Consider the following 21,318-nt stretch of genomic DNA (forward strand, 5'->3'; position numbering starts at 1 on the left):
CACACATCCCCACCTCTTTTATATAACAGGGTCTCAATGAGTTGCTTAGGGCCTTACAAAATTACTGAGGGTGGCTTTAAACTCGAGATTCTCCTGCCTCAGCCTCCCAAGTTGCTGGGATTACACGCATATACCACTGCACCAAGCCCAAACTATATATTTTTTAAAGCCAATAAATCATATCAAAATTTACAAAGTTGGAAAACGGATAAAGGATTCAAACAGGCAATTTTTAGGAAAGGGAATCCAAATCCAAAAGTGATAACTAGTGGTCTTGTTACTTTTTATCAGGGAAAAACAGATTACAGTGAAACTTCATTTTCATCTAACAAGCTGACCGAAACTTGTCTTGATAACATCAAGTGCTAATATTTTATTTAGGGAACAGAAGTATTTTTACATACTACGGTGGGAGTGATTTTCAGCCATCCTGAGAGACAATTTAATGTTGTCTATTAAAATTAAAAATGAATAGAACTTATGATTTGGCCATCTACTTATCAGTATCTGCTTTTGAAAAACTCATGCAGATTTGCAGAGACATATAATTGAAATATCACTTGTAATAACACCAATCCCAGAGGTTACCTAAATGTTCAAAAAAATAAAAAAGACAAAGAATAACAGAATAACACACAGATTAACAGAATACAACAGACCAATACAGATTGAGCATTGTTAATCCAAAAAGACAAATGCTTTTTGAAAACAATATGAAACCAAAAGTGGAAAATTCTATGCCTGACCACATGTTGGACAGGTGTAATAAAATACTCAGACACACTAAAGATATTTTATACACATTTAGCCTATGTGTATAAAACAAATTTCATGCTTAGAGTCCCAATCCCAATATATTTTAATAAGTCTATGCAAATAATTTAAAATCCAAAAGAAAATCCTTAAAACTGGAAATGCTTTTGAGTCAAGCATTTAGGATATTGATACTCAACGTGTACTTATTAAGAAAAGTCCTCCAAAACAACCTAGAATACAAAAAGTTGCCACATATAGACCTTATAAAAAATATGTTCACATTTCTGCCACAAAAAATATCTCCAACTGGAGATATTTAAGTGAATGATTTGGGGAAAGGATAAAAATGAGTTTTATAGGGGCTGGGGACGTGGCTCAAGCGGTAGCGCGCTCGCCTGGCATGCGAGTGGCCCAGGTTCGATCCTCAGCACCACATACAAACAAAGATATTGTGTCTGCCGAAAACTAAAAAATAAATATAAAAAAAAAATTCTCTCTTTAAAAAAAATTTAAAAATGAGTATTATATAGATATATACTATTAAAGTTAAAAAAAAAATCAGCATTTGCAATCCAATGTGTCCTTGGCTCTTTCCAGAAATAAACTTGTGAATTATCAGTTCATCACACGTTTAACTGAGCAATCACACAAATTTTTATTGTAGCTGAAAGAAATGAATTAACTGCTTCAATTTATATTTCTAACTCATCACCAATGTCAATTATAGAAAAATCAGCCACTAAGTTTCCTGGTACGAATTAAGTACCCAATATTACAAACCACAACTTGGAAATGACATGTTAACTAGTAAAATGGAGGTAGTGTGTCTGCCTTTCATTATAAAAGAAACCAAGTGCTGGGAGCCATTAGCCAAGTAGGTATGACAATTTCCTTGCCAGCGTACCCCATGTTGCTTAGTGGAAGAACTCGTGGAAATAGGACATTTTGCAGTGACATTGCATGTAGGTGACCTTGCTCAAGGACCAAGGCAGATCCAAGTTTAGGGCGTTCCCGGTTTAGGACTATCCGGGTTTAGGGTGGTTCCAGGTTTAAGATTATTCCTGCTGGGAATAGGGCGTATCCTGCTGCCTGAGTTCCCCTTGAGTTCTCACGGGATTCAGACAGTATTTTTTGGGAGACAGAAGCCCAGTGGGAGTGGATTTGGGCAGAGACCGTGGATTTCCCCAGAATGTGATTGTAGAGTGCTGGTGTGAGTTCGGGAATAAAGAGTTGCTGTTTGAATCTACAAGCTGTGTGGTGGCTCGTGATTTTGTGCCCAGCCAGACTGCGGCAATCAAGTAAAATAATAAGCATTTGAAATAATGAACTGAAAGTAATCCACTATATTTTTTTGGTACCAGGGATTGAACCCAGTGAGTTCAATCAAGCCACATCCCCAGCCCTTTTTAATATTTTATTTAGAGACAAAGAGTCTCACTGAATTGCTTTAGGGCCTCACTAAGTTGCTAAAGGCTGGCTTTGAACTCACAATCCTCCTTCATCAGCCTCCTGAGCCACTGAGGTTACAGGCATGCACCACCCACACCTGGCTCCACTCAGTCTTTTTTTTTTTCTTTTGGCAGTGCTGGGAATTGAACCCAGGGCCAGGCAAGCACTCTACCAACTGAGCTATATCCCCAGCCCTCCAGTCTTAAAAAAATGTCCAAAGAAAGTTGAATCCTAGGTAAATATATGAGATAAAAATTCAATACTTGATTCAAACCCATTTTGAAAAGTTAGTGAATGATAATGAAGATATACCCCAAGTAGATATACAGGCACACATATTTTAGGTTGCTGACATAGCTGATGAACTGAGAAAAAGCTTGGGAATGAAGCAACAATGCTTTAGATTGTTATAGGCTGTTATGCTCTAAGCCCAGTGAATCATTAACATTTATTATTTTGAACTGATTGCTTCTCCTTTTCCATATGAAAGTTGGTGAAAATGCCACAGCATGATTCACAAGGGGTATTGACATCAACAGCTCTCCTTTAAACAAAGTTTAAAACCAAAAATGTTGACATGAATATGTGACAGAAGAACTGCTATGTAAAGTAATATACACTGCTCCCAAGAACAAATAATACCTAGTTTCAGGCATTCCTTTGAACTAATGTTCTGTAATCATGCACCCTGAGCAAGGGCTATTCCTCAGTAGACAATTTAAAACAGATTGTCTCCATGTATATCACAGAACACAGTCTGTTACTATAGGGAAACACTTTATAGCCTTACTTACTTACTTTCTTTTTGGTACTGGGGACTGAACCCAGTTGTGCTTAACCACTGAGCCACATCCCCAGCGCTTTTTATTTTTAGACATGGTCTAAGTTGCTTAGGGCAGTGCTAAGTTACCAAGGCTAGCTTTGAACTTGTGATCCTCCTGCCTCAGCCTCCTGAGCTGCTGGGATTATAGGCATGTGCCACCCACTCAGCTTAGTCCAGTTACTTTCACTAAGAAAAGTCGGTACTTCCCCTCTTTGCATCAAGTCTAGAAAATTTTAAATCTATTTTAACTCAGCAAGGTAACTCACAGCAAAAACTAATCAGCCAGAAAGTCTTTTTTTCCTCAACTTGATAAAGTGAAAAGATCATTTAAAACATTTATTCTTGTTCTACCCCAATGATGATACTGTACTAATGCTTCAAAGAGTAACTGTATTAATGAAACATCAACAAGTTACAGATAAACATTTTAATTGATTAAATATATTACTTTCAAGATCTTTTTGAAATCGCACTTGTACTGTACTAATCAACAGCCAAAGGCAATAAAAAAGTTTAAAACCAAAAATGTTGACATGAATATGTGACAGAAAAACTGCTATGTAAAGTAACATACACTGCTCCCAAGAACAAAATTTTTAGAAGATACTTCATCTTAATATGTGCAAGGACAAATCTGTAATCAAAGGCTGGAAGAAATATATATTAGTGCCTGCTTTTTAAAAGTTTATTTTACATTTTAAATACAGTATTTTTCTCATTAAAAAAAAAAAAAGCCAGGAAGTGCCTAACTCCATGGTTTTTATACCTATGTACATGAGAACTGTGGGACAGCCTAACAAATGCTCTGGATGTAACAGTATGGACACTGGGACTCTTGAATCAAACCTGGAAAACAAATTAAGCACTGCTTATGAGAAAATAATCCAGTTTCTGAACAAACAAAAGAGAACGAAGTTAGATACATACAAAACTGGGTATTAAAAAACAAAGAAATGCAGTACAGAAAAACTCAAACAGCCTGTATGTAGTGAACTGTATTACTGCAGCTAATCAATGGAATCCCTCCTGTAAGAAGTGATTTATGACCTGAAACTTTAAAAATCTAACTCTTTCAGTAACAACATATAATAACAACATTAAGTGTCTATTGCCATCTTTGTCAGTTTTTGTCTATTCCACCATTCCTTATGAAAACAAGAATCTCTACATTTATCACTTATACAAATTTGAAGCAATTAATTCATATTTGTTTTCAGTAAGAAAAACAAAGATGTGCCTCTTCTCATCAATAAAGACATAATACAGATTAAAGTTAAAAAATTTAAGCATGGGCATTTCCAATTCCAATAAGTAATTTCAAATGGGAATTGTCTAGGATTTGTGCCTTAGTAACAAATGAAAAGAAAATGGACTGTATCTGGCAGTGACTTCCATATTAGTGCAATGGTACTCCCCAAATGCTGAATATTATTTAAATGACTTTACAGATTTTAATTCAGTAGGTTGCCAATTTGAGTTTACAAAATCCCTAACTGTATGTTTTGTGCAGAAAAGTTTTGAGATGCTCTATAAAGCCAAATCAAGAGAAAAACAAATTTTGGCTTTGCTACTGATGTATGAATACCAAATGAAAAGAAAAAGCCTGAGAGTTTGCGGAGACTCACTAAGAAGGATGTTCTATCTATGTATCCTGATACTTCAATTATCTATTGGGTTTGAATATTCTAAATTTATGATTATCTCAGAAAATAATTCTCTGTAATATAACTCTGGAACTAAACAATCTGGGTAATTCAGAATAAGATCTAATGGACACAATTTCTTTTTTTACTAAAATCTGTGAGGTCTTGAGTTTTTAAATTTTAAAAAAAGCGACCTTCAATCAAAACCAGCTGCATTTGATGCAGACTATTAACATAAGCATTTCAAATCAGAGGGTACTGTTAAGTATGGGCTCCAAAAAAACACATGGAGTAGGCAGCAATGGACTAACCATCAGCCAGGTGGGGTCAACGGTGGGATGTTTTATTTTGAAGACTTTGAATATTTAACACGTAGCTCATGTAACTTCAGCATCCACTAGTGACTCTGCTGGTCAGCACCCAAGGGCTAGATGAGTCTGAGGAATCCCTTTTAACCCCAAAGTATTAAAGCTAAAGAGTCTCAAGGAAATCCCTTATTCCCAGCAAGAGTTCACAAATCATCAGACCAAAATCAACAGGGTAAACAATGACTCCAAAGCTCCACAAATGTCAAAAGAAATTCAATACCATCTTCTGCCAACCCTAGATTCCAGACACTGTAACATTTTTATCTAGTATAATAGACTCTGTAGTAGACTGATTTTGACCTCCACAAAGAATAGGAGTTATCAAACTTGAGGAGATAGACTCCTCTCCCTGGATACTGGTGGCTGCCAGCATACACTTCCTCATGACAGTCCCGCCGGTACACAGGCACAATTTCATCCAGTAGAGGCTTATTGGAATTCTTTTTGGCTTTCTCTTCACAAGTGATGTTTTCTGTGAGAAAGAACAGGTAGGAACAAATCAAAGAACAGATCCAGGAAAATCGTTTTTGCATCAAGCAATTAAATTCTATCCTTTCTTTGAGATGTTGCTCGTTAGGAATACTCTTGCACGATTCTACAACTTATGTGCATGTGAGCATGTATTATTCATTCATTCATTCGTTCAAATACATGAGTAACCTGCTATGTACCAAGTACTGTTCTGGAACTTGGGAGCCCAGTGATTGAACTTCGAGTAGCAATAACAACCTGCATACTATCCTTCTGTCTTACCACTGCTCCCATTTCTGGGCCCCATTTTTACCCTTCCATATCCATTCAATTCCAAATTCCTCCCCAATAGAAGGAACCCTGATCTTCTGAGTAAGACCAAAGAAATGTTGCTCTGATTTAATCCTTCCCCACAATATACGAGTCCTCCCCACTTTAAGGAGAAAGTAATTTATGAGGACTATTACTTTCTGTAAGTCCTAAATAGGAAGGGTAAAATTTCTAAAAACCATAATAAAGTGGTAGGCATTCTGAGATGCTCTACAAATTATTATTTTCAGTAGGCTTACTTAACCCAGAGATGATTCAAGTGGCAAAAAATGAGTTTTGATCATTGGTTTCTCCAGTGAAGTTCTCTGAACTGTAATGACATGAGGTTAGGAACCCACAGGAATGAGAAAATTATGCCAGCTTAAGTCTCAGTTGAGTATATTAAAATAAATGGCCTGAAGGAAAAGAGATGAAGGGAATATTCCTAATACAAGATTTTTATTTTTTTAATGTAAATATATTCTATATTTATTTATTTATTTATTTATTTTTATAGAAGATTTTTAAAAAGTCTTTCAGGGTTATAACATGGCAGAGTGAGTTCTGGTGACATGAGTTAACTGGGTGATACTTGTCAATGTCCACCATCAGGAATTTAAAACAAGGAAAGTCTGAGAAACTTTCAGTCTAGAGAAATTTAAGGAAATAAAGCTATAATGTGGCATCCTGGATTGGATCCTGGAACATTTAGGAAAGAACTAAAGATATCTGAATAAATATAGGCTTTAGATAATGGTAATATATAAATACTGAAATATAAAATAAATATACCATGGTACAAGGTAAGATGTTAACAATGGGGGAAACTGGAAGCAGAATATACAGATGATATACAGCTGCTCTTTGTGCTACCTTTGCAAATTTTCTGTAAAACTATTCTAAAATAAAAAGTTTTATTTAAAAAAACTAGATGGAACTCATATAAAAGCAGGTGCAAATCAAATTTGCTTTACCATAAAATACCTACAATCAAACATCTTTCAAGAGCAAAGGCAAAATACAAAATTCCTCAAAAAGGTGTTATACTATTGGCTATAAGGAGATTAAGGCAACAGATTGGTCCATTAATTCAAAATCCAATTTTGTTCAAATTCTGCAAAACTAAAGATTACTGGGATAGATGAACAATGTACCTTTCACCAAAACCTTGGGACCTAGAAACAGTATAAGAAAAAGGAGAATTGCCCAAAGGATGGGTAACTATCCATGCTTCCTCACAGAAAATAAATTATCTACCTTTAAGACCTAACCAAACCAACCAATCACCAAATAAAAACTGGGCTCATTTTCTACTGAAATCAAGCCAAAAGAACTCTAAATGCATGTTATGAACATGACACAGTGCAGCCTAAAGCATATGTACAAATGCAGTTCATGAGCTGAATCTTCAAATGGGGTAGTTATGCCCATTCCTAGTGAACAATTCTTGGGAGCAATAAACTCTCAATGTTGTTCTTGTTAATATAGAGGTTCTGATGGGTGATATTAACTGTAAATTATTTTATGATTAAGAATGGCACAAGGGTAGGTAATGCCATCTCCCCTGGGAGGGACATATATTAAAGCTAGAGCTGAAGATATCAAAGTCCTCACCTTTGGAAGTGATCTCTTTTTAGAAGCTCCCTACAGGCAGGACAGGAGAAATGCATTACCTTAACCTTAAAACTTCTAAATAGAATTTTTTTTTTTTTTTTCCCAGTGCTGGGAATTGAACCCATGTCCTCCCACATACAAAGCATGAGTTCTACTACTGAGCCACACCCTCCTCACCTCTTTTTTTTTTTTTTTCACCTTTGTATATTTGTTCTTTTTGGCCAGTTGGCAGTATTTATAGGCAACATTTTACCTTGCTAGTGGTACTTAGGAATAAAGGCTGGTGAGAACAAAATGCCATGTAAGACAAAGCAGCACACGAGTCCACACTTATCAGCCCAAATATGGACCTGTGATGTAATAAAGGATTTCAAATCTGTTTCTAGGAAGAGAATCAATTTGGAAGATATACCCTAATTCTGGGGACACTAATGGTACATACAGACAATGGTACGAAATAAAAATTCTTTGGAGCTAAAATACTGATTACTATTAAATATTAACTGTGAAACTGAATGTTAAACCTAATTTCAAGAAATGCTATGGCATACACGCTGTGTGTTTCATGACCGTTACATGACTTCAGGGGCTCCAGAGTGCAGCATGGTGTGGCTATATGATTAAATAATCATCTACCGGGGCTGGGGACATGGCTCAAGCGGTAGCACACTCGCCTGGCATGCATGCAGCCCGGGTTCGATCCTTAGCACCACATACAAAAAAAACAAAGATGTTGTGTCCGCCAAAAACTAAAAAATAAATATTAAAAAAAACAATTCTCTCTCTCTCTCTCTAAAAAATAAATAAATAAATAAATCATCATCATCATCTATCGCTAAAGCTGACTGAACTTCATGGTCACTCCATGTACTTCCAGGAATCTCTTTAAATTTATCCCAATATAATTCCTGTCAAACATTACCAACTCTCTTCAAGAACAAGCACTCTGTTTACAAGTCACCTAAGGTCATTTACTCCTAGAGAACTGAGACATGATGCTTTTCCATCCTGACAGTTTGAATACCATTCTCGATCACTCCCAATCAAATCAATAAACAAATAAGCCTTTACTAGGTATATATAAAAGCCTCAAGCTCAAACTTTTTTTTTTTTTTTTTGTGGTACCTGGGATTGAACCCAGGGGTGCATAACCATTGAGCCACCTCCAGCCCTTTTCATGTTTTATTTTGAGACAGGGGTTCACTGAGTTGCTTAGAGCATTGCTAAACTGCTGAAGCTGGCTTTGAACTCATGATCCTCCTGCCTCAGCCTCCCAAACCACCAGGATTAGAAGTGTGAGCCTCTGTACCCAGCTCAAGCTCAAACTTTTCTAGGTAACAAAATTAAGAAGACCACCTTCTCAAAATACAATACACTGTATAATCTGCTTCCTACAGCAAGGTAGGTTAGATAGCCCTTAAAAACACCTGATTTTGTCTATATACTCAGTTATGCTCTAGTAAATTAGTGGTTTCCAAAGGGAAGAACAATTGAAAAAAATTTTTAGATAGGATGTTCTAGAGAATTTCTGAATTCTCATTTAAAAAATTTAGAATAATGACCTAAAAACCTATTAACAAAAATATAAATTTTTACTTGCCCCTTTAAAATTTTTCAAACTGGAGGTCAGTGGTGTATACCTGTAGCCCCAGCTAAATAGGAGGCTGAAGCAGGTAGATCACCTGAGCCCAGGAGTTTAAGATCAGCCTGGGCAACACAGCAACACATTGTTAAATAATTTTTAACAATGTTCAAAGTTATCTCACATCTTTAGCTTTTCAACACACAAGGCTAGAAATAAAACAGTATCTAAAAAGCAGTAAAACAGTTAACTGCCAAACAGACATTCCTGGTATTTAGAAAAACTTACGTTCAGACCCTGATCTCCTATAAGAGGATGGCATCTCTCATAGCCTCTTAGTCAAGGTACCACTAATAAAGAGATTGTTTCCTGAGCATGAAGTATTAATCATGAAGCATAAGGTTGACAGATATAGGAATATGTATCATTTTTGCCAACAAACAAACAGCAGCTACTGAATATGGACCAATGGCTCTACCAACCTTCTTCCTCCTCATCATCATCACTGGACTCGCTGACATGCACGCTGACAGCAGTGTTTGGAGAGTCTGTCCATTCAAAATACACCCCAAACCCAATGTCATAATTGTCTGTAGCAAATTCCCAAAAGAGATATGATCCTTCTTCATGGGTGGGGACTCGAACAGTGACAACTTCTCCTCGGCCCACTGTAATCACAGAATCCGCATCCTGCCGAATCTTCTCTTTAAAGTCTTTGATCTGGGGTCGGGTCCACATGGATGGAGCTGCTATTACTGGAAGAGATTCTAAAGGCAACAGGAATTACAAAAGCTAAAGAGAAAAAGGCTTCACCCTGCAGGTAGCAATATTTGCATAGAGCCACCTGCCTGAGGCACTCAGGCACCTAGTACAGTATGGTATAGGGGGAGGGGAATATAAAAGCCTCTTCATGGAAGTTTCTCAGCAAGTTAATTATTACATTCATTTAACAAGGTCACAAATACTCAGAGGTCAACATACTACTTCAAATAACAAATGGAATCCACATCTTGGAAGTGATTTTTTTTTTAACCCTCTAATTACATAGGAGGACTTAAGAAAACTTTTGGAAACTCCTTAACTGGACCTACGGGAAAAATCTAGCAAGGAAGAAAGATCTGGAACTTGGAATAAATTATGACTTCAGTCATCTCTTGAAAAAAGCACTGATCTGACCCAAAATTGGAGGGGCTTTTCTGAAGGCGTTCAAAGGAATAAAAAATGTGGACAAAAATAGAACCACTGGATGGGGCTGGGGATGTGGCTCAAGCGGTAGCGCGCTTGCCTGGCATGCGTGGGGCACTGGGTTCGATCCTTAGCACCACATAAAAAATAAAATAAAATAAAGATGTTGTGTTCACCAAAAACTAAAAAAATAAATATTAAAAAATTCTCTCTCTCTCTCTCTCTTAAATAGAACCACTAGGGATTGAGAAAAGTCTTATTACTGAGAAGTATGTATGTGCACTAGACCACTCAGCAGGTTTTCCAGAATTAGTCACTGGCATAAACTCTTGATAAGAAAAAAAGTGGGGGGAGGGTAAACCAAACACCTCAAGGTACTTTCTTTTAAAAAAATATTCATTTTTTAGTTTTAAGTGGACACAATATGTTTATTTTACATTTCTGTGGTGCTAAGGATCGAACTTAGTGCTTCAAGCGTGCTAGGTGAGCACTCTATCACTGAGCCACAACCCCAGCCCCTCAAGGTACTTTCTAAAGCTTCATAGGAACCACACCATCACCCCCAACCCACTGAAACACTCTTCCCTCTTACTTAACTCCTATCCTTGCTTCAGATCTGTCAGCCTAATTGTCCCTTCCTCAGGAAAGCCTCTAGTGAGGTCAAAAAGAACACTAAAATGCACCTCTTTCTCCTTCGTATCACTTATTATAGTTACAATTTACGTTTTATGTATGTTGTCACGCCACCTTTCTCCTAGCACTCAGAGAACCTTCAACCAATTGCTGAATGAATGAACAAGCTGCCCGTGGAAAGATAGTATAGTTTAGAAAATGCTGTTAAAAATGTTGTAATATACAGTAGCCAGCCTCCAAATGGCCCTTAGTGATCCTCATCTGATTTTTCATGCACTTTCAAGGTCTCCACCTCTACACACATTAGGGGTGGCAAGTGTGGCCAACAAAATATGGTTATAGTACTGATACATCACTTCCAAAGTCAGAGCATAAAAGACCCTGCCACTTCTGTCTTGTTTTCTTTTAAATAATGTACTTTGGGAGAAGTCAGTCACTGTGCTGAGGACACTGAAGAGGCTTCCTGGGACCAGGAACTGAGACCTCCTGCCAATAGCTAGCAACAACTTGCCAGCCATGTGTGAAAAGCATTTCTGAAACAGATTCTCTGGTCTGAGGCAAGTCTTCGCACGACAGACCTAGCCAACATCTTGACTACATACAACCTCTTGACAGACAGAGGGCCAGAACCATTCAGATGAACTGCTCCTGAATTTCTGACCCCCAGAAACTGTGCCACATAAGAACTATTTACTGTTACTTTTCTTTCTTTTAGTACTGAGGTACTTCTGAACCCAGGAGTGCTTTTCCACAAAGCCACATCTTCAGTCCTTTTTATTTTTTTGAGAAAGGGTCTCTCTCTCACTTATTTGCTTAGGGTCTCACTAAATTGCCTCAAACTTGTGATCCTCTTGCCTCAGCCTCCTGAGTTGTCGGGACTGCAGGTATGTGCCACACAGGCTGGCTGTTTATTGTTATTTTAAGCTGCTAAATTTGGGTGCAATGTGTTACATAGCATTAAATACTTGACATTAACTGTCCAAAACACATTTGATTTGCTCTTCTACACTACTCTAAGGATCACCAGAAGCATCAATTCAAACTCACAAGAGTGAAAAAGCGCTCCACTCTCAAAATATGTAATTGCTCTCAAAAGCTTGTTAGCATGTCTTCCTCATTTTTCCTTTTCATGGGATCTGAATTAGGACACCTGAATTAGAACACATGGGTGGAGGAATGCACATGGTGAACCATACCTTTTGGTCCATTCTCCAAGGCTTCTTCTGCAGCTTCTGGCTCAAGTTCTTTTTCAGAGTTGTCAGTGTGAGTTTTAGCCTGTCCATTAACTGACATCATATCACTTGGAACAGATGCATTCACTTTTGATGATGTAGATAATGAAGCTCCAGCTACTACTTCCTGTTGTTTCTGTAATGCTGCCTATGAATTAAGAGAAAGTAAAGATACACTGACCAGGAAGGCTAATAAATGGAATATCTGCCCTGGAGTATATTTTCCATGCTTGTGCCCTACCAAAGCATTCTACCCCAAGAAATTACCAATAAACTTTTATCAGTTTTTATCCTATCTGTAAAGAATATTAGTTGTATAATACCAACTGATAGCTAAAAATGATAAAAATGATCATGGACGACAAAACATTATAACTGAGGATCACATTTCCTGATCTGAGCATCATTAGAAAAATTAACAAGGAAAAATTGAAATAGGTAGAAACAATCAACCCCAAATAAAACTATTCCAGCTAAAAACTGAAAAGAATAACTTTTTTGTGTTTGTGTGTGGTATCAGGGATTGAATACAGGGATGCTCTACCACTAAGCTATACCCCTATCCCTTATTATTTTTCTTGAGACAGAGTCTTGCTAAGGTGCCCAGGCTGGCCTCAAACTTCAATCCTCCTGCCTCAGTCTCCAGAGTTGATGGGATTACAAGTGTGTGCTACTACTATAGTGGCCTGGCTCAGTAACATGTCTTCTTAAAATTGATTTTAAAAAATCTTTTCGTAAAATTCAATTACATAAAATTTGAATTAGGAAAATTATACCATGTAGAAACTAGTGGTCACAGGAGAAAATTCACAAAAAAATTCTAACTGGTAAAATCTGATGCAAGCCCCTAATGTAACCAATAATCTATAAGGACTATTTTGACATGGATAAAACATCAGTAAATTGTATCTTCATGGAAAAACTGACATCCTTACATTTAAAACTGTCATGTTGTAAAAATTATATTGATCTAAGAATTAAATAGGTTTATAAATGGAAGTTTGAAGTAAAAATATTTTCAATGAAAACTTGGCAGTTTTCATAATTAGGATAAAAAATGTATAAAATACAAAATCGAAATGTTCTCTGAATGAAAATGGGAGAATAAGAAGTAACTTTTGCCCAGATGACAATTAAGGGACATTTCTCTCCTAAATCAAGATGGAGTAATATTACTTGGGAGATGGAGACAGGAGGATGACAAGTCTGAGGCCAGTCTGCGAAACACCACAAGACCTTATTTCAAAATGAAAAATAAAAAGGGCTGGGGATATAACTAAGTAGTAGAACATTTGCCTAACCCATGTGAGACCCTGGGTTCAATCCCCAGTACTACAAAAAAATAAATTAACAACAATAGTGCTATTGAAATATCTATGTAATTATCTAACAACTTTGGGGAACTTTAAACTGAATTTACATAGAAAAGTGCACAGATAATAAATTATACAGCTCGATCAGTCTTCATAAATCAAACATATTCATGCAACCAACACCCAGATCAAGACATTATTTGCATCTTAGAATCCTTCCTGGTTCCCTTTTTACAGATACCTATTCCAAAGACCAACAACTATTTTGACTTACAATACTTAATTTGCTTTGTCTATTTTTAAACTTTATATAATTATATCTGTTTTTCACTCAACATTACTTCTGTTAAGGTTCAGCTATAAAGTCATAAATACTTGTAAATTGTTGTTTGCATTGCTCTAGGATAGTTCACTGTGAAAATATACAATTTATTTACCCTTCCTACTGCTGATGAGCACTTGGGCATGTAAGTACTTTGCAAACTAAAAAACTAAGTCACAAGTAAGCATATTGTGTTCACTGCAATTAAAAATATATAAGTATACACAAACATATATACACACAGGTGTGTGTATGTATGTATATATTTATATATGAGAGAACTTTATAATGCCATGGTTTAGGGATAACATTTATTTTATACACATTTCAAATAATGTATCATTTACAAGCCAATTATTTAAAGGGACAGCAACATCTTTCTCTGTTTCTAGCACTGGTAGGCTAGTAATACACTGAGGGTTTTAATTTAAAACACCCCTTCCTAAGACCTGGATTCTCGATAATCTCCATGTTAGTCTTTCAGAAAGAGTACCAGCATCCAGAAAAAGTATATACAACCAAAACAAGTCAGTATGCTCAGAACATTGACTGCATGACAGGAAAGAAAAAAAAAAAAAATATATATATATATATATATATATATATATATATATATATATTTTTTTTTAAGGTCCTGTGCAAATATCCCCTTTTTATGACTCTCTTATACACTCAGAAGTTTAAAAAAGCATAGAAAGATAAAGGAAAAGGGCTGGGGTTGTGGCTCCATGGTAGAGCACTTGCCTACAAGTGTGAGGCACTGGGTTCGGTCCTCAGCACCAAATAAATAAATAAATAAATAAATAAATAAATAAATAAATAAATAAAAAAGAAAGAAAGAAAGATGTAGCAAGACACCCATTTATGTAACCATACCTGAAGGTTAACAAGTGTTCCCATCCTGTCATTTTGCTTGATGTTATATAAGGATTAATACTTTACATGGGCAAAGTTCCCTTTGTTTCTTCCCCTCATGCAAAATTTATTGGCAGGCTGGATAAAGTGATGCACAGCTCTAATCCAGCAACTTGGGAGGCTGAGACAGAAGGATCTCAAGTTCAAGGCCAGCCTGGACAACTTACCAAGAGTTACATCTTGTCTCAAAATAAAAAATATAAAGGGTTGGGGATGTGGTGGCTCAGTGATAGAATACCCCAGGGTTCTCAGGGGGTGGGTGGGGTGGGTGTTTTAACTGACAACTCTTAAAAAAGAACTTGGGTAGCAATGAAACTGAAAACCTCCTTTAAGGCTCAATTCTGGCCCTATTTATCATAACTGTTCCCAGAGGCAACCAATTTATTTGATAAACTGAGTGTGATCATTCTAATCCCAATTGTGACTTTCTGTTTCCAAGACTGCCCTTGGATTTGCCTAGACTGCATTTCTCCTAATTGACAGCAACCCATAAAGAGTATAGTGTATATGAGTTATCCTACTAAAAACTATCTCAACATCTATCCAAGAAGCAGAAAAAGGGAAGCAATATGCTAAAGCAGAAACGGGCTACAGAGGACAGAAAAACATTCCTCAAAAACATTGTTTATTATCTTAAGCTCTGGTTTACTATCTTTTTCCTCCTCTATGGATTATTCAAAACAGGGGTGGGGGTGCAGTTTTTTAGATAACATACATCTTCAAGGAATTTAAAAACAGCCTGTCAAAAACAACAAAAATGGGCTGGGATTGTGGCTCAGTGGTAGAGCACTCGCCTAGCTCAGGCGAGACCAGGGTTCCATCTTCAGCACCACATAAAAATAGAGGCATTGTGTGGTGTCCATCTACACCTAAAAAATAAATATTAAAATTTTTTTAAAAATTACCTCATGTAATAAGAAATGCCACGTACCTATAATCTAACGCTTTTCTTCATTCAGTTTTTTTGACAGGTGGTAAGTACTTTATAAATGAAAATTAAATACACTAACACAGTTAAGTTTAAGGAAGTTTAAGTTTAAGGAAGCATTTTATGCCTCTGCAAAGGTAAAAAATCACCATCTTCCATACACACAAAATAACTATTTTCTTACTTTATTTCTCTTATAGCCCTGAGAGGTTGGTAGGATAGGAAACTTGATTCTGTATTCTAATTTGATAGAGTAGGATAAAAGGCAGAAAATCAGAGCAGTAATAACATGTCTGATAACAAGATGAAGACAAAGCCAGGATAAGAACCAAGTGTTACCAGACACCCCCTAGGCCCATATTCTTTTACCTAAACCACTTTCCTCCGAGTTAAAACAAAATACTTAACATTAAACAGGGATGAGAGGAGGGAGGGAAAGGGAGAGAGAAGGGAAATTGCATGGAAATGGAAGGAGACCCTCAGGGTTATACAAAATTACATACAAGAGGAAGTGAGGGGAAAGGGAAAAATAATACAAGGGGGAGAAATGAATGACAGTAGAGGGGGTAGAGAGAGAAGAGGGGAGGGGAGGGGGGATAGTAGAGGATAGGAAAGGCAGCAGAATACAACAGACACTAGTATGGCAATATGTAAATCAATGGATGTGTAACTGAAGTGATTCTGCAATATGTATACGGGGTAAAAATGGGAGTTCATAACCCACATGAATCAAAGTGTGAAATATGATATATCAAGAACTATGTAATGTTTTGAACAACCAACAATAAAAATTTAAAAAAAAAATCAAGGCATTTTCAGGTAAATGGATGGCTTTAGAGAAGATAATGCTGAGTGAAGTTAGCCAATCCCAACAAAACAAATGCCAAATGTTTTCTCTGATATAAGGAGGCTGAATCATTGTTGGGTAGGGAGGGGAAGCATGGGAGGAATAGATGAATTCTAGATAGGGCAGAGGGGTGGGAGGGAAATGGAGGGGGCAGAGGATTAGCAAGGATGGTGGAATATGATGGACATCATTATCCAAAGTACATGTATGAAGATACGAATTGGTGTGAACATACTTTATATACAACCAGAGATATGAAAAGTTGTACTGAATATGTGTAATAAGAATTGTAATGCATTCTGCTGTCATTTGTTTTTTTAAAATCAATAAAAAAAGAAAATGTGAAAAAAAAAAATACTTACGGGTAGGGAGTTGGAGGAAGTACACAAATGTGTTGTCATGAGCACTACCATGGATTTAATATAGCTATACAGATCCCGCCTATGGCCCTAAGGGAATCCTCTTTCTGGAAATTTCTGGCCTCTGGCAGTGCTCTTCCTGAAGGATGTCCTTGAATTAAGGCTAGCTACCAGGTCCTTATGGTTTCAGGACAACTATTAGGGTCTACACCAGATTCATTTTAATAAAACTTGGCCCATACAACTCCCAAATACCCTTATGACATTATAATAGTGGTCTCATCACTTGTTGCTTCAAAATAATTTATTTTCTCTCATAACTGCCAGTGCAATGCTGAAGTCTGACTAAAAGATCACCTAAAAGTTATTTTATACCTTAGAGGCTAACTAATGCAAAAAATTCATTGGTATCTGTTAAAAAAGAAATTTGGTTCCAATGAAATTAAATATCTTCTCTAAGGCTGAATTCTGGGGTTGTCTATCGTACCTGTTGCTGTGCAAGCTGGACTTGATACAACTGCTGCATATACTGCTGATAGTGTTGCTCCTGCAACTGGCGGATGAGAATTTGCTGTTGTTCGTAGTTCCCTGGATACTGTTGGGCTGCATACTGCTGGAACTGCACGGCAGTCTGGGAGTTTAAAGCTGCCATTATCTGCTGCCTAAAAACATTAAAAAATATAGACTAGTCTGACTACAGGAGATTTTGTTCATGACAAAATAAAAATGTCATTATTATTTATTTTTTAGTTCATAACTCTTAAAAGTGACTAAGCTAGTAATGTATATCAATCACCAAATATCCCAGCCCCAGAAGAAATATTTAATAAAATAAATCTGGCCTCTCATTTTTCACCTAAGATTTTTCATGGCAAATTTGGGATGGAGAAGTACATCATCACCATCACCATCACCATAATTATACTAACATTTACTGTGCCCTTACTATGTGCCACGTAGTGTTCGAGGAACTTAGATGTACTAATCCATTTAGTTCTCATAACAACCCTAGGAGAATGTTAGGTAACTTGACTGAGATTCTATTGCAGGTAGCTGCCAGAGCCAGGATTCAAATCCAGACAGTCTGGCTCCATAGACTATACTAATTCACCATTATGCTGTAATTTAATGGACTATCACTTGGGCAGAGATACTGGATATGACTTCTCTACCTAAAAACATGACAAATAATAGTACAAAGGCAGAAGAATAGTTGAAAGATGTTATTTACCCCTGACAAGGATAAATTTAAAAATCTAAGGGTCTGTAGCATTTAATTTAAAGCTGCCTTTATTAAAGGAAAAACACTAATAATAGTATCAGGGCATACTTGGTCTATAGATACCAATTTCTATAAACTCTTACAATTCTATTTTCTTTCATAGAGAAACCACATGCTTTATAACTAGGTTATGTGATCATTTAACAGAATACCTTAAAGCCATTCATTGAGAAACAGATAAACAGGGGATGGGGTTGTGGCTCAGTGGTATAGCGCTTGCCTAGCACTGGGTTCGATCTTCAGGTCACAAAAAAATAAATAAAGATATTGTGTCCATCTACAACTTAAAAAAAAAAAAAAAGAAGAAGAAGAAGAAGAGAGAAAGAAAGAAAGAAACAGATAACAAAACAAAAACCTCATAGAATCCTAAATAGAGCATAACACTGGCCAACCTAGGGCACTCTACTCCATCCCCTAAAAGAGCAGCATTTAGGGCTGGGGATGTGGCTCAAGCGGTAGCGTGCTCGCCTGGCATGCGTGCGACCCGGGTTCGATCCTCAGCACCACATACAAACAAAGATGTTGTGCCCGCCAAAAAACTAAGAAATAAATGTTAAAAAATTCTCTCTCTCTCTAAAAAAATAAAATAAAATAAAAAATAAAAGAGCAGCATTTAATCTCTCTCCAAAGTAGAATGAGGCCCTGGATCAGTCTGAGACTAGCACTGAAGTTTTTTCTGACAAACTACCTGGTAATAATAGGGAGAAAGTAATGGACCCTTATGTTATCTGGTTTGACCTATATACCATGCCAGCCCTGGAACCTCAGGCCTTCTCCCACAGTGTTTAACATGTACTAATCACTTCCTTCTTGTACTTACATCTCCCTTTTGAAGAATCGATTCCTTCTGAGATAATTGCCCTCACAGTTCTTACTGAATACGAAATAGTTTCAGCCTCCAAGTCCTGTAGTAGTAACTAGGGATGGACCCCAGATACATACAGTGGATCAACTAGTGTCTGTCCTCAGAACTTTTACTGGGTATCACAGATTACAGTCAGTCTATTAGACACAGGGAAAAATTAATCACAAAAATCCAAGTCGGGATAACCTTGCATATGCCAGAGCAGAGTGACACTTTGCATGCATCAGGAAGAATGAAACAGAGACACAAGCTGAGAAGTAGACAAGAGGTCATGTGGATCCAGAGACGAACAGAGCAACCAGGCAACCTCAAGTTCCTACGTCTAGTCTCTGGGTTTTGCAAGCTAATAACAAATCCTTCCAATATATTCTCTGATAAAAGATCACTGGTAAAAATGAAAAATAGCTAGTATTAGTCACACAAATTGCAGAATTATTCTAAGACACACAATGGTAAAAACTCAGGTAACAACAGTATGGTAGCCCATTTTTCATTTTTAAATATAAGCTATACAACAAGCTTACTTTTGCTGCTCTAACCGAAGCCTTTCTTCTTCTATTCGCCTCCTTTCTTCTTCCTCCCGTCTAAGCCTTTCCTCTTCTTCTCGCCTACGTTTTTCTTCCTCTTTTTGTAGACGCTCCCTTTCTTCCTCTTCACGGCGCCTTCGCTCCTCCTCCTCCTTCCTAAAAGACCAGAGAGAATGATCCCCACATAATGAGTCTTGCTTAAAAATCAATGAAATTTAATCTCCCAGTAAAAATTGACAACCTACCTATCTATCTACCCATCCTTTCATCCATTTTTGGAGTAGGAATTGAACCCAGATGTGCTCTCTCATTGAGTTACATCCCTAGCCCTTTTTATTCTGATATAGGTCTCATCTAACCTGGCCTCAAACTTGAGGATCCTCCTGCCTCAATCTCCCAAATCACTGGGATTACAGGCACATACCACCCAAGCCGAGTGAAACAATCTCTTTAGAGAATGATGCAACAATCCCCATCAAAATATAAATCACATACACTTTGCTAGTAGAATCTTACATTATGAAGTGAATCTAACAATATACAAGATCGCATCAAGAATAATTATTGCTGCCAGGTATGGTAGCGCATGCCTATAATCCCAGAGATTCAGGAGACACAAAAGGATCATAAATTCAAGGACAGCCTTAATAACTTAGTAAGACCCTGTATCAAAATTAAAACTTAGAACAGGATGGGGATATAACTCAGTGGTAAAACACCTTTGGGTTCAATCCCCAGTACTGTGGAGGGTGAGAGGGGAGATTAGAAAGAGAGGTGTCCATCAATAAGGTACTACTTAAATGATGACATATATCCTAAAGGATCCCCTTTGATATATACTATTAGTACTAAATGCTTTTCCTTCATAATTCTTGCTGTAGTTGTAATGAAACTTGTATGACAAATTTAGCAATACTTCTGATTTACCCATTAAAATATATATTCCACAAGGATGAGGATGTAGCCCAGTGGTAGAGTTCTTGCCTAGCACATACAAAGCCCTGAATTTAGCTTCCAGTACAAAAATATACATGCTCCATAAGGACAAAGACTACCTATCTTACACCACTACATCCTTGGGACTCAGCACAATGCTGGAAAGCACTCAACAAAATCATATATATCGTGTGTGAGGCCCTGGGTTCAATCCTCAGCACTACAAAAAACAAACGTATATCTCTGAAATCTACCCAAAATGTTAACATGAATAAATAACTTTTGACAATACTTAAGAGATATACTATAATTATTATTAAAATAAGAACTTAAAAAGCAATGAATAGGGGACTGGGGTTGTAGCTCAGTGGTAGAGTGCTTACCTAGCACGTTTGAGGCACTAGGTTCAATCCTCAGCACCACATAAAAATAAATAAATAAAATAAAGGTATTGTGTGCATCTACAACTGAACAAAAAAAAAATTTTAAAGCAAAGCATATATATTTTCAAGGACACTGTAGCTATACCTCACTGATCCAACATTACTACACAATGGACTTGTAGTACATAAATCAATTTTCTAGTTAAAGCAATCTTATTCCATTCTCGTAAGAATAAAAACTTTTCTTTTGGATTAAAAAATTATATCATACTTTGCATAAGTAGCTTTTGAAATTGTAATTAAGCTCTTAAACAGGAATAAAGTACATCTGATGCTCTGCCTCTTGATAACTCTGGGTTATGACTACAAACATGAAAGTAGTACTGTGTCACATTTTTTTTTTTTAATTTCGGCGGACACAACAACATCTTTGTTTGTATGTGGTGCTGAGGATCGAACCCGGGCCATACACGTCAGGCAAGCGCGCTACTGCTTGAGCCACATCCTCAGCCCCTGTGTCACAATTTTTGATAGAAAAATTCACCTTGATATTAAATATCCTCTGACTGGCAAGTT

The 21,318-nt window shown here is 36.8% G+C and overlaps 1 protein-coding gene across 1 annotated transcript in view; it reads right to left on the bottom strand.

Moving 5' to 3' along the window:
* Positions 1-3,398: 3,398 nt before the first annotated feature.
* Positions 3,399-21,318, bottom strand: part of Acbd3 (acyl-CoA binding domain containing 3) — a 37,816-nt gene continuing 19,896 nt past the window's right edge. Inside the window, exons 4-8 of the mRNA XM_046419534.2 lie at positions 19,421-19,579; positions 17,237-17,411; positions 12,030-12,213; positions 9,498-9,782; positions 3,399-5,511 (exon numbers count right to left, since the gene is read on the bottom strand). Coding sequence (XP_046275490.1) covers positions 5,300-5,511; positions 9,498-9,782; positions 12,030-12,213; positions 17,237-17,411; positions 19,421-19,579 — 1,015 coding nt within the window. The 3' untranslated portion in view covers positions 3,399-5,299. The remainder of the gene's footprint in view (positions 5,512-9,497; positions 9,783-12,029; positions 12,214-17,236; positions 17,412-19,420; positions 19,580-21,318) is intronic.

The sequence above is a fragment of the Marmota monax genome, unplaced genomic scaffold (assembly GCF_021218885.2).
Source record: "Marmota monax isolate L192 unplaced genomic scaffold, Marmota_monax_Labrador192_F-V1.1 WCK01_AAM20220418_F8-fsc00153, whole genome shotgun sequence".
NCBI lineage: Eukaryota > Metazoa > Chordata > Mammalia > Rodentia > Sciuridae > Marmota > Marmota monax.